Below are 13,362 nucleotides of genomic sequence, written 5' to 3'. Positions count from 1 at the left end.
GAGCATTGTTTCAGAATGGTTTAGGGCAGTAAGAGATACTAGCACCAACCTTACTCTGCCACAGATTGTTGCTTCCCGTTTCTAGGGATTGATCCAACAATCCAACATTAGACTGACCCTGCCTTTACATTGACTGTTACCAAGGAAGCAGATGGCTTCCTTTACCATCACATGCAGCCTTGTGACTTTTCAAGTTAGCCATATGAATTAGGCTATGACCACATTATCATAGAGTCAGGCTTTTACAAGTGTGCTGTTACTACCAAATATATAACAACTTTTAAGGATTTCGGTGCTGGAACTCCTGTGCTGACATTTAATCTTGCAGATATACCAGACACAGTACATCTGGAACTGTTCAAGCCTTCTGGTGTGGCATAGATTTGCTGTTCCTGTCTCCCAGCCATGCTGGAGCACTGAGAGCATGACAGCACAACAGGCTTCAAGTGCAATTCTTAAAAAAAGTAATAGATTCATGTCCACAGGCAGAATGAGATCACTCATGTTGTGGATAATCTTATCTTCAGTCATGGTATTCTGTGACAGCAAACTACATAGAAAGCAAAATCTCTTCCCAGGTATTAGACTGTCTACCATAACTGGGCATGTGTGCTCATCCCTCAATACAGGTTGGCATTTGGTTTTATATAAAATAATAGTGAAAGCAAAACTACTGCTTAAAAAGCAAAATGACCAATGACCTGCTGTTTGCATAATACAGATGTTTTGCAGGTAGAATGATTTTTCTTTGACATAAAACAGAATAAATATCTTCCCATCAAATCTTACAAAATATTATCACTAGCACAATGAACAAAGCAGGCAGAAAAGAGGGTGGGAATCAACACAAAATTCTGTTTCTGTCAAGAAAGAGAATTTTTCATTACTTCAGCTCTCACTCAGTCACCTATGGGATAGAAGAAGCTTGATTGGGAATTCAAAGTTATACAAGTCTTCTCTTACAAGATCAAAAAAAGCCTCCAACAACTTTAATTAGATCAATGAATGTCACATAAGATCACACATTGGCTGTAGTATTTTCCCTGATACTGGCTGATGCAACCAGTTAAGTCTCATGATGAAAAGGACTTCTGAAAAGATGAGATGCCTGGGTGCTTCCAAGACTTTAGACTACACAAGAAAGTGGCATTCTTCTTGACAGCTATTATTGCCATATTTATCCAGAAAGAAGGAACAGATTAAATTGTTTAAAGGAAATTAGATAATTCAGCATAGCAGATAGAAGGGTTCTGCTTTCTTGTTAAGAGCTGATCATTTCTTTCCTGAACAGAAAACCTTTTCTATTAGACTCTCTATGTTACCATGCTAGCTGGTTTCTGTCTGTGAAGTAAGATGCCATCTAACAAGTATTAAGGATCTCAGAGGACAGGCGAAAGATCTAAGAACATAAATCTAGCCAAGCTGACCACTGAAAGAGCACGTTCATTAGATCCAAGGCTCAAAMCTACCTGGTCCATGTTGTGCTTTTACTAAAACCACACCCAGACCCTCTCTGAGTTTCGTARAGTCCTTGAGTCATACAAATAGACGAAGGTCGTGTATTACAGCAGWAATTAAGGATATGAAGGAGTGATTCAGAATGGACTATGGGCTCTTCCTGACTGTATAGCAACTACTGTAATTGGCACTGCAGCTTGTCAGGAACAACTTGTCTTGAGAAAACTCTATTTTGGGAAGCTATACAAAGGCTTTATTTTCTTCTTTATTTTCTCCTCACATTTTCCAAACAGATTTCTGGTGCAACAATCAGCTAGTAAACATCAGAGACCAGAAAAGTGAGAGTTTCATGTTGCTGCATAGTCCTTAATGCGTGAGATACAGAGTTTGTACAAAAGGTGACATAAGGCCTCTCACCAGCAGTATTTATTGCTATACTGCTGCCAGGACCATCAGTGCTCTGACCAAAGATAAAAAAATATTTGTTTTGATTACCAGATTACTTATCCAGAACATTTATATGTAGCTCAGTCTCCAAGAACTCCACTTTGCTGTTCTCCTTCCTTGAACTTTCAGTCCACATATGAACTCCCTAACCTTCACTGGAGGCACCTACAATCACACTAAAGGAGTTCTGCTTGAACTGTTTATAGATAAACACACACTGAAACAGATTATGCACAAGGTTCTGGTGAACCTGCAGCAACTCAGATTATGGTGTTTGAAAAGTAACTATATTTCAACCACACATTTAGGAGTTACAGATAAATTCCAGCATACTGTAAAATATACATACATCCCAGGTATCCAAGGCAGGGACATTACGTGTAGACACTAGAGTAGTTTCAGAGTTAATTTCTGAGGCCAATGATCATTTAGAGTCTCTGTTGAGGAAGGCATGTTTACCAAATCTGAAATTCTCAATAAATTCTGTGCTCTGAATTGGAATCAAAGTCATTTTTCTCTGTCAACCCCAAGACTCACAACCAGTGTCTTCTGATACGCAGTAAGATTTCCCTGGAGCCACTAGCTGCAGAGATAAATGTCTCAAGTATATGAACATCACAGTTAGATCTTAATATTAACAGTCATTCAATGTGCAGTTGTTGCTCACCTCCCTTTGTTCCTCTAAAGGTAAGCAAATCTCTTCATTTATGCAGGGATGTTGGGTACATCTCTGTTCTGATACTGCAGATCCCAATCAGTATATGTACTTCTTGTGCACTGAACACACAGGAACATCAAAGATTTAGATACTAAGACCACAATTATTGCACATACTTGAGGAAGAGGCTCACTTAAGAAAGGGCAACTGAAACAAAAAGCAGTACAGACAGCAAGGGATAAGGATACCTCTCCGATTCAACTTTTTTCTTCAATTACGAAATGCATGATTAGAATTCTTTTCCTCTCCAAATCTTGGAGAACATCTTGTGTTGACTTCAACAGTACAGCAGGGTGTGTCTACACTAGCAGTAGAGATCAGGATTGTGCTTTAGCAGGAACTCTCCTTACAGTTCCCACTTACTGCACTTCAGCAGGCATCAGAGAGCTATCTCAGGGCACATGCATCGGATGAAACTAAACTAGAAAATGCATTTCAGGAGCGTGCCTACTGCACACTAGTTGTAAATAAATACTAAGTCCATGGGATCAGACTAGTGTTGGTGTAAGACAAACCCCTCTGAAACATGTAGCTTGTAGATCTCATGCCTTCCACAATAACTGCTTTGCTCTGAAGACCTGCTCTAACTCATCTGTGCTACTTTGCTGAAGTAGACACAGCCACAGAACGGTCTGAACCAGATGCTTGCAAAGTTATTCTGAAGAGGAAACAGACAGCCGGAAGAGGAGGGACGAGATCACTTGCTTGGTATCAAACAACTTTTACTGACAGTAGTAAGCACACGTTGCCTCAAGCTTAACTACCTTCTGCCAAGCTCCTCCTAGATGCTAGGTAAATGCTCAGGGAACACAAGAGGCAGCCAGGCTAGGTCCGGCTAGGCTCTTGACCTGAAGGCCAAAATGGTTAACTRCTCAGAAAAGCTGGGCTCTATGAAAACTTAAACAGGTAGCACATACCTGCAAGCATCTAAACTACTCCTCTCAGGGGACTCTGATGATCATGGCTGTTAGTGCTATTGGGATTATTTTATTGGGAAGATGCACCTATTACTTCGAGAACTTCTGCACAAAAATTACTAAAATAAAAAACCCAATTGTTTAAGCTAACAAACAACAGACTAAAGTGTTTATTTTACAGAAGTTTAATTTTCCTGGAAAAGAAAAGACAGGTGTATTTCCTTACTCCAAGGAAATAGGCCAGGCAAGCCAGATTTGTTTGAYTGACAGGGAAAAAGGAAGGAAAAAAACCCACAATCTATTTTTGAATTAAAAAGAGAGAAAACAGAGATCTTTCTTGAAGCATTGCTAAATATGTAATATACTAAAACCTCAACCCACAAAAAAGGCTCTTTTGAAGATTTTCTTCCTGTTCCACCTATGTGATTTTCAGAAAAATCTAACCGTCTTAGAGAAGAGCATTCTGCTCAAAACAGTTTGGGTAACATGACAGAACTGCCTGTTGATTTCTCCTCCGACTCCCCACCCTTTTTATTATATTGAAGATATACAAACACATCTACTTCATTTTCACTGAACAGGAGGTGTGCTGAATGCCAACTTCTGATGTTAGGTAACCTGAGTACCCAAAAACGTAGTAAGTCCTTGAAACAATCTGTCTTTTCAATACAGGTTCCTGCTTTTGCTAGCAGAAAGCAGAAGGACATAGAAACCAGATACATTAGTGTGGAAGATTGTCAGCATCTCCATGAGCACTGTGCTTGCTTACCCTAAGGATCCTCTTGGGTGATCTTAGCTCAAACCAATCTATGCCACGAAGTGCCCTAACAAACACTTAAAGCCAATTGTTGGSTGCGCAGTAGTAATTGAACATGGCTGTGCTTAGGAGGGCTGCAACTGAAGAGAGTGTCACTATCTTTGCTTCATTTTATCTGTTATGACTTCTAATGTACAGAAGGAGCAAGAGCTCCACAGATTTTGTGTAAAAGAAAAATACTTACAACATGCAGATGTAACTTCAGCTGAAGCATCCTGTTCTTTATTCTATTAAGTCTTAGTTACCAAATGAAGCTGAGCTTGTGGCAGGTGGGTTAATTAAGCATGCACCATGTACAGATAATATATCTTTATAAACATTTACTCATTTGCCCTTTAAATTTAATTGCATATATTTTGTGTGGATACTACAAAAAGTAACAAAACTCTCCCTATACCATTTATTTTAACTTACTTTCATCACATTACTCCTTTTGTCCACCTCCCTATGCTAATATTAGTCCTCAAAATAGGGTTAAAGGGATTGTAAAAATAAAATTCCCCAACTTCTCTGGTCACCAGGTTAAAGGTGTGATACAAATGGAAGGGAGTTAAGTGAACCTAGTATGCCTTTATCTTGACATTAACTGTATTTGAGAAGTGTCTTAACAATTTTTTCTCCTAGTTCTTGTGCAAACTAAGTAATTTTCTGTATCTGTTAAACACTGACAAAAGAAAGGTTTACAAAACTAAGTATGCACAGCAATACCTCTGCCCTTTCCCAACCTGCTACAGCTATTTTGAGACCTGGGAGTATTCATGAATACACTTACTCTTTCCAGAGGCCACTACCTTGGACTTGTCTACACTGAGTTCCGTTTCTCATCATTCCCTCTACCTACTCTGCTCCTCTAGCCTTGACTGACTTTGTCATCACCAGCCATCTTACCTCATGGTTCTCTTTCTTCAGATCCTTAACAAACAAATACAGGTCTCAGTGCAGAATCCTAAACGTCTAGTTCATGACTTCCTCTTTTGCAAAATCAAACAAAAATATTTCTGAATCATCTCACTGTGATAATTAACTAACTAAATACTATATAGTTTCCAAAAAACCTGCATTACATGGAGAAAAAACAGTTTTACTGACTCAGTCATGTAAGGCTGCAATCATCTGTGACAACTGCCATAGGCATATTTCATAGACACTTATTTCCCTCCTCCCAGTAGCCGCCATGGTTGATAGCTTCCAGAGTACTAAATGAATTCAATTTACATTTTAGTACAGCAATTTCAAATGCAGAGCACCAGAACAATTGCACAGCATGAGTGTGCTGGCACAGGACAAGTAAGGCTTTGGTTAGCTTTGAGCATGTACTACTACCTACTCTTCAGGAGAGCATGTCTCCTTCTGACAGTTCCCCTTTGCTGCACACTCCCCAACAAATGGCATGGTCTGTAAATCTCAATCTGTGGCACTTGTGAGGCCTAAGATCAGCAGAGACTAACTCATTATGGATCTTTCTTGAGGACMACTACTGAGAGCTCATAAAGATGCATTTAATCCCATTCTGACAAAATATTTTGATGGTAGTTCTGGTTCTGACTTCAGAATACTCTTTTAAACAATTAAGTCTGTAAATTTTACAGATAGTTCTCTGATTTCTCAGCATAAAATCTGCTCCACTCAGGATAACATTTTCCTCTCCTGCCTGTTTTTTAAAAGTAATACTAGACTTGATGCTCTGTTTACAATCCTGGAGCTCCTTCCATAACCAAATAACAGGTGGAAAAGCAGCAGCTGAAGTACACATAGTTTCCTGACAAAGTACCTGACCAACACAATGGCACAGGTGTCAGAAGTAAAGTTCACATTCAATTGCTGGATTCTTTGGACTGACTGTCAGAGAGGCCAGACAACATTTACATTATGGGTGTACGTACATTAGGTAGGACAGACTAACTCACTTCACACAAACTAGATGCAGATAAGAAATAAGACTGAGTTTGTGGAGGTGATAGGAAAAGGCAGTAAGTTCTCTCTTCATTACCAATGCCCTGAGCACTTTGATTTGTAAAATTTATGCTTTTATTCTGGTTCCACATCACAGCAGGATAACCATCAATGGGAGGTGCTGTCTTTCTGTAACAAGACTAAGACTGCACTCACAGTAAGGAAGGTTCTCAAGAAGATTACAACTCTTTCTGCTAGATTCAWATTATCTTGCCCTATAACTGAGCTTTTTGCAGTGGTCAATAAAAACAGCAGCAACAACAAAAAAGCAAACAAAAACCCACACTCCAGTTGGGTAAGCTTGCTATCCTGCTTTTGTGGAACTTCTTTCTGAATTGTGATTGCTTGCATCTTCCTCCTTTGACTACACAGACTAGCTTAATGCTGGTCCCACTGGAAAGAACTGGCTTTATACAAATTTTTGATGCAAAAACTTTGATAGTCTACTTTGATTATYCAGGATACAAGTTTTTGTTTCAAACTGAAATGATTAAGAAGACACAAATTCAAAAAAAAGGCTGCCCCAGGAAAAAAAAGTCCTTGCAACTATTCAGCAGTTTCTACTGAAATCCCACCAGTCTTCTTATTTCTTGATAGATGGGGGCAGCCAGGTTTTTGGCTTTCTCTGCTCCATCTTCCAAAACCTTTATCAGATGGGATTTGTCTTCCTGGAGTTTCTTGATTTCATTCCTGATGGGTGCAAATTTTTGAATAACTGAGTCTGCTACGACCATTTTGTAGCGAGCAGTGTCGAGACCACTAGATTGGTGCAGCACTTCTTTTATACTAAGTCCTGTTACAGCAGCATGAATGGACACCAGATTGGAGACACCAGGGCGACTCACTGGATCGTAAGTCACCTCAGAGGTAAAGTCAGTCACAGCCTTGCGAAATTTCAGGACTATCTCCTCAGGGCTGTCTGCTACATTAACAGTAGCCAACTTCTGTGGGTCTGACTTAGACATCTTCACTGCTGGATCTCTGAGGGACTTTATCTTCTTTGTTGCACCTAAAAAAAAAAAAGTTGCAGTTATACACACACACAGACAATAATCTCTTATGACAATTGCTGAGAACACTTTGTAGCAGCACATCAAAATTTGTCAGTTCTGTCCATGCTTAAAAAAAAAGAATTCTGAGTGCAATTACACACACTCCTGTTTAGTCCTTACTCCTGTCCTGACAAGTCATTTTTCTCCTTCCATAAAGTGACTGAAAACCTACTTCTTTCCTCTTTGTATTCTCTCCTCCCTGAACAGACACTTTTGCTATGACATTTCCTAATATCTTTTGTGGCTGTTTGCTCATTTCCCCTGCAAACTCTCTCTTCTCTTGTATTCCTGGCACTGGGGACAAGAGAGCCCAGTTACCCAGAGAGTAAGAACTGAACATTTGCAAAAGGTTCCATAACACTGGGGAAGCAGGTTAAATCCACTGCCTAAGAAGAATTCCACAACAATTCATCTCCTTTAGGAAACTCTCCTACCCAAGAACTCTTTGCAATTCTCCTAAACATCAATACAGACAGTTAGTTCTCAAGAGTTCCCTAAACAAAAACTAATGGGTCCATTAGAGGAAAAACAATGTTCAGATGATAAAAGAGAAGTAGGTATCATACRAACTACTAAGTTACACACCTAAGTTACTACTAAGTTACAGAATAATAGCATTAGAGGAATGTTGCAAAGTATTTCAATGGMACCAATTCAAGCAGTTTCAGTCTTTTCCCCCAAAACATCATTCAACTGAGCACATAAACTACCATTGATCTAATAGCAGTGATTCACATCAATCATTTTTACACATCTAACTAAATTACACAGCGAACTGAATTATCTACACACTCCCCATCAGCTCCTTACACATTCAGTGAAGGGACAAGGTCTCTTTCAGAGCACAGATCAGGCTGCTCCAGAAGGGGCTCTGTTCTGAAATGTCTTTTGGGAGAGTCTCTTAAGTTTGAAGAAGCCCAGATGATTTAGCTTCCTAAAGCTGGCAAGTCTGAATAAGTTCCTAAATCCACTGGTCATTTAGTACCAGCAATTGGTTTGTATATCCACAGTAATGTAGTACCTGCATTGGTTTGTAAATATTTGTGGAAGGTATGTCTTTCATGAGGCAGGTGAAATGCTCCTTTCTCATTTTGAGCTTTTTACTTCCTGATATAAAAWCTCACCTGTGTCCTAGGGCACACTCAGCTCCTCATTACAGTGCTTATTATTCAATTCTTCATTAGATATTGCAGTTTGCAATAGCCAGTATACTCTAAGCCATGCTCTGGGACTAATACCATTTTTGTCACTGAGGCTTGAAAATCAAGAGAGGTTTATTACAGCCTGTCTTTCCTAAGGTGAGAGCTCCTTGCCCTTTTGGGGGCGAAGGTCTCTACTGTGCATTCCTCTAGATTACTTACAACAAAGATGCAATCCTTCTTCTTTGCCCAGTTCTTCATGTTTCTTAATAAACATGCCATTTGCGCCATCTGACTCCCCCTCACCSCCCGGCCTATGACCCTGTAGCTAAAAAATGGTTGAAGAGGTTTTCCTTGCAAGTCTCCTGGARACTAAGATCAAAAATGGAAAGTCTAAGTTCTGTAAGAAACCCTTACTGAAATATGCAAGTACTTCTGTGTACTTAAAGGATTAAAGGATTTTTGAGCACTGTAGTAATAAACCTAAAAACTGTACAGCATACTTACTGTAAACATTAATGTAAACTCAGGCATTGCAGAATTCTGCCTGCTAGATATTGCTTGTCTTGTTCCTTACACGTCTCCTGAACTAGCATCATGGAGTAGACACTCCACTCTTAAAAGGCCCTGTACTTGAAAGCAAGGCTGACTGCCTCTCCCCCCCAAGACTGGAATATCAGATACCACAGGCATTCYTTTACCGGGGATTAGCAAAGCCCTATGTCCATCTTGGGAGTTCAGTTGTACAGCCTCTAGTCTTTTGCTGTCAGTTTTTACTTTTCCACTGCTTTGTCATCAGTTTTCTTTCTTTCTTCTGGTCCCTGAAACTGCTTCCACACATTTATATCCATCTTCAACCATGAACAGCAGTTTAGAAAAAAGAAAAAAATTAACCACAACCATCTCACTTAAAATGGCTTTGGGCACAGGAAAGAATTCTCCGTATTTCTTGTTGAAATGTTGTGCTATATCTTGGGCTAGTTCCAGGTGCATGACTTGATCTTCTCCAACAGGAACACGTGTCGACCTTTTAATAAAAGACAGATACAGGAAATTCAGCAAAGCTCTTCAGTTCTGCTGAAACCTTACTCAAGACTGTCATAGCTCCTGCCATGACTGAGGGCCAGACTGAGCCAAATACTTAGTCCCAGCTAGATATAGGTGCTGTGTGAACAAGATCCCAAGCTGACTGTAGCAGAGTATGAATATGCTTTTTCTGCTGAAGTGAAGCATGTCTCCAAGAGTGAAAACAGCCCTTTATGAAAACATGTATGATAAAGATACCAGTAAGAGCAAATCATCAAACTCAACTCGAACAAGGGTGTCTGTGGTATCTCCTGCTGTTTTTTTTTTTTTTTTAAAGAGATCAATGTGCACACATTGCAGTGCGTGAACAATGCAAGAAAGATCCACAAGGCAGGAAGCCCAAGCACCTTGCCTTGTCAAGTCTCAGGAAGACATAACTGTTGTTCAGAAGTTAGTACTACAKATTATCAAGGAAAGGAAAGGAGAGAGTGGTTCTCCCTCATGGATCAGTATTAAGTAAGCATCATGCAGGTCAGTGTTTCTACTGCCATAAATGTTACCATTCTCTGTTACCATTCTCAGATTAGGATTGTGAGGATCAAAGGACCATTTGATCTTCTGTATTGAGCTCAACAACCGTAATGCAGTTATGTAGAAAAATACAATCTGCATCTGAGGACATGAGGAGGTGAAGAATCCATTACTTCCCTTGGTGATTCTTTCCCACAGTTAATCATCCTCACTAAAAACACATGATTCTTTTAGATGAAGCAGACTTGAAGTCTTGCCAGTTTTTGATTATTCTTCCCTCCACCCAGCTGATTTTTTTTCTAAGACTTGTAGGGTATTCAGCTCTGAATCCTGGACATGTTCCAGTGAAACAAAGTTCGCTATCCATCTTTTAAGCTCCTAGAAAGTCTCAGTTCAACGTGGTATTCCTTACTTCCTATTCTGAATCACTAGGCTGACATCCAGGAATCATTTTGTCCACTTTTATTCCCCACCAAATATTCAGCAAGGCAACCTAAAATCTGTTGCAGTAGACAATAGGAAATCATAGTGGCCTGTAACTAACYCAAAGAAAATCAGTTACCATAATCAATAAACTTTAAGCAAGTCAAAAGAAATGTTTCCATATGCCAAAATGGTTCCATATTCACACAGTTTGCCACTGAAAAGAAAGCATACTGTTTTTATGAATGCCTCTGCGTGATTTTTTCCTTTTTCCTTGATTTTTTTTAATATTTGTCTTGTTGTTATTTTTATACCTTTTTTAAACCTATTTTTTACCTTTTTATACCTGTATCTACCTTTTGTTCATTTTCCTTTTTCTTTGATCCTTGGTTCATCCGAATTAGTACTGTTTCTCCCCTTCCTCCAGCTCTTAATTCTCCAGACTGCTGTTCCCTTCCTGTGTTTCCATTCAGTCTTATGTTTTCCCACCACAACATTTCCCATTAAGGATATTAGGCCAAATTTCCTCAAAGAGATATTGCTTCTCCTTCACCTCCTTGTTTTGTTCTCTATCTGGACAGCCTGCTGTTAATACACTTAGYAGCAAACAAAAAACAGGCTTCACCATGGAATGATGAATCACAGGATCTTATCAAGAGATGCAATATATGGTTGAGCTTAATCAAAGCAAGGTGATTTCTGATGAAGTCTAAATTTCACCCCAAATTACTACTTGACAATCAAACAGGACACACTATTTTGAAGATTATTCTAATGTTCAAATTCATTTTTCCTTTTGCTTACTTCCCACTATTTTTAGTTAAAATACAACTGAATTAGAAATATCATCTACCAGTCTTCTGACATTACTGATTTCCCTTAGTAATAATCACTTAGGATTAAATTTCAAAAAATATTTTTTCTGGATTAACAATTTGCTAATCTTGGTTACTCTGTCCTCCCAGAGTTTCCCTCCTAAAAGTTCTGTATTACTTCTCTGTCCTCAAAAATATTCACAATGTCACCTACTTCAAAAYAATTCTACAAAGAACATACAAGTAGAACATAGAAATAATTAATACACTGTGCATTGTCTCTGACATTTAGTTATAATCTAAATCATATTATAAAATACAACTGGACTTCACGACAATGCATTACAAGCTCTAGCAGCTAGGCTAGGACTTAGGCATGCTTAGTCTCTAGGCTCTCTGTAGGGTGTATTTTCATTACATTATGTAGTGTATCCCAGAGAAATTTGAGCTAGCTCAGATACCACAAGGTGCAGAGCTGTAATAACACACTAAATTATTCACTTTTTTGGCAGTTCCAACCCATCTACACAGAACTCTACAATAACACAAATATAACACATAGAGGCAGCTTAAGTATCTCTATGCAGCTCTGCATAAAATAATATGTAAAAATAAAATAACATATATATAAAAAATAAAAAAGTATATATGTCTATAAGTCTATAATAAATATAAATTAAAAGCAATAGGTGTTATAGTTCCCTAAGAATTGGTCTGAGCTGACCAGCTTTCTGTCTCTGTAGTCACTTTCAAACCTGGTTAGATTTCACTTGAGAGGTAAAAAATACCTGTCATCCATTTCTGATCTTCTGATCTAATCACACTCAGCTCCCCCACTTAAAAATTTAACATGTTGACCTGATGAATGTCCACTTTAAAACAGCTGAACAGACATTGCCTGCGGGTTCACATTCTGCCTCTTACTTGTACAGCAAAATATCTGCTGCTTGAAGCACAGGGTAGGTCAACAAACCAACGGTTCCTTCATTATTCTGGCTGGCACATTTCATCTGTTTGCAAAAGAAGAACAGAGAGAAATTACTCTTTTGGCTAATGCTGTCAAAGTCTGATCTCAATTTTAATTAAATAGAACTCCAATGTATTTGAGTGTTGAGGGTTTCAACCACTCCATTCATTGTGTAACTCTAGAGAAAAGCATGCCATGTAGAATGTGCTCCTTGCTATTATGCAAGTCCTATTTTGTGTCCTATATTCATGAATTCTCTTTTATTGYTGTGACATTTTACTAGGGAGAAAATACAGACATGTACTTTCTTTCTATTTGCAATCTTACTACCTCAAATGATTAAAACTACAAAACAATACACTTGGTTTATTGCACTTACTAATGATACCTCTTACCTTTTAGACAGCATTTTAAAACGCCTTAGAGATATAAAAAGTATTAATTAATATTGTGTTTCACAGGTAAGAGATCAAGAAACATAGAGGGAAGTGACTACCCACAATCACCAAGACGGTCTATGACAGCCAGGAGTAACACTGAGGTCCAGAGAGGCAGAGTCCAGCCTTCTCTCCACCAGTTCACACTGCTCCCACAAYGCACCCTTTGCCCCAAAGTTCTTTACCACACTAGGATATGGATCATTTAAATCAAGATTCAATTYAGGCTGTTTGAGAAATGACTTATCTACTTTTTGCTTTTAACAATTGTTATATTACACAGGATTCCCTAGAAAAGTAATTATTTCATTAAGACCATTCAAATTCTTTAGATTTTCCTCTCCAACTCATACAGATCCTCTCTCCTCTCTGCATCTCTAAATGCATAAGTTCAGGGAACCTAATTTGCAAAGCCTAACACCTGTAACACCTATCTGTAGATTTGGAAAGTCAATCCAGACAAAGCTGGATTTAAGAGCTTAACTTTAGAACCTCAGGTTTGAAAAGGTTGTCTGTAATCTATGCCATGCATTAACACTGGTTGCTGGATTTAAGTTTTACTGTTTTTATTTAATTAAGAAGAAAAACAGCAAAAAAGAAAACATCTGGATGTATTTAAGACTGCTCTGAACTCTGCAAGCTAAACTGTTCTTAAGATTCTT

General features: G+C 38.6%; 1 protein-coding gene across 2 annotated transcripts in view; it reads right to left on the bottom strand.

Moving 5' to 3' along the window:
* Positions 1 to 4,557: 4,557 nt before the first annotated feature.
* The window catches only part of WARS2 (tryptophanyl tRNA synthetase 2, mitochondrial), a 41,972-nt gene continuing 33,167 nt past the window's right edge, over positions 4,558 to 13,362 (bottom strand). For both annotated transcript variants that reach the window (XM_085324677.1, XM_085324679.1), the window contains exons 4-6: positions 12,221 to 12,306; positions 9,410 to 9,528; positions 4,558 to 7,319 (exon numbers count right to left, since the gene is read on the bottom strand). In XM_085324677.1, coding sequence (XP_085180803.1) covers positions 6,871 to 7,319; positions 9,410 to 9,528; positions 12,221 to 12,306 — 654 coding nt within the window. In that variant the 3' untranslated portion in view covers positions 4,558 to 6,870. The remainder of the gene's footprint in view (positions 7,320 to 9,409; positions 9,529 to 12,220; positions 12,307 to 13,362) is intronic.

This window comes from Rhea americana, unplaced genomic scaffold (genome assembly GCF_003343005.1).
Source record: "Rhea americana isolate MKP2758 unplaced genomic scaffold, rheAme1 scaffold_92, whole genome shotgun sequence".
Lineage (NCBI taxonomy): Eukaryota > Metazoa > Chordata > Aves > Rheiformes > Rheidae > Rhea > Rhea americana.
Note: the sequence above shows the minus strand (reverse complement) of the source record. Positions and strands in the feature narration are given on the sequence as shown.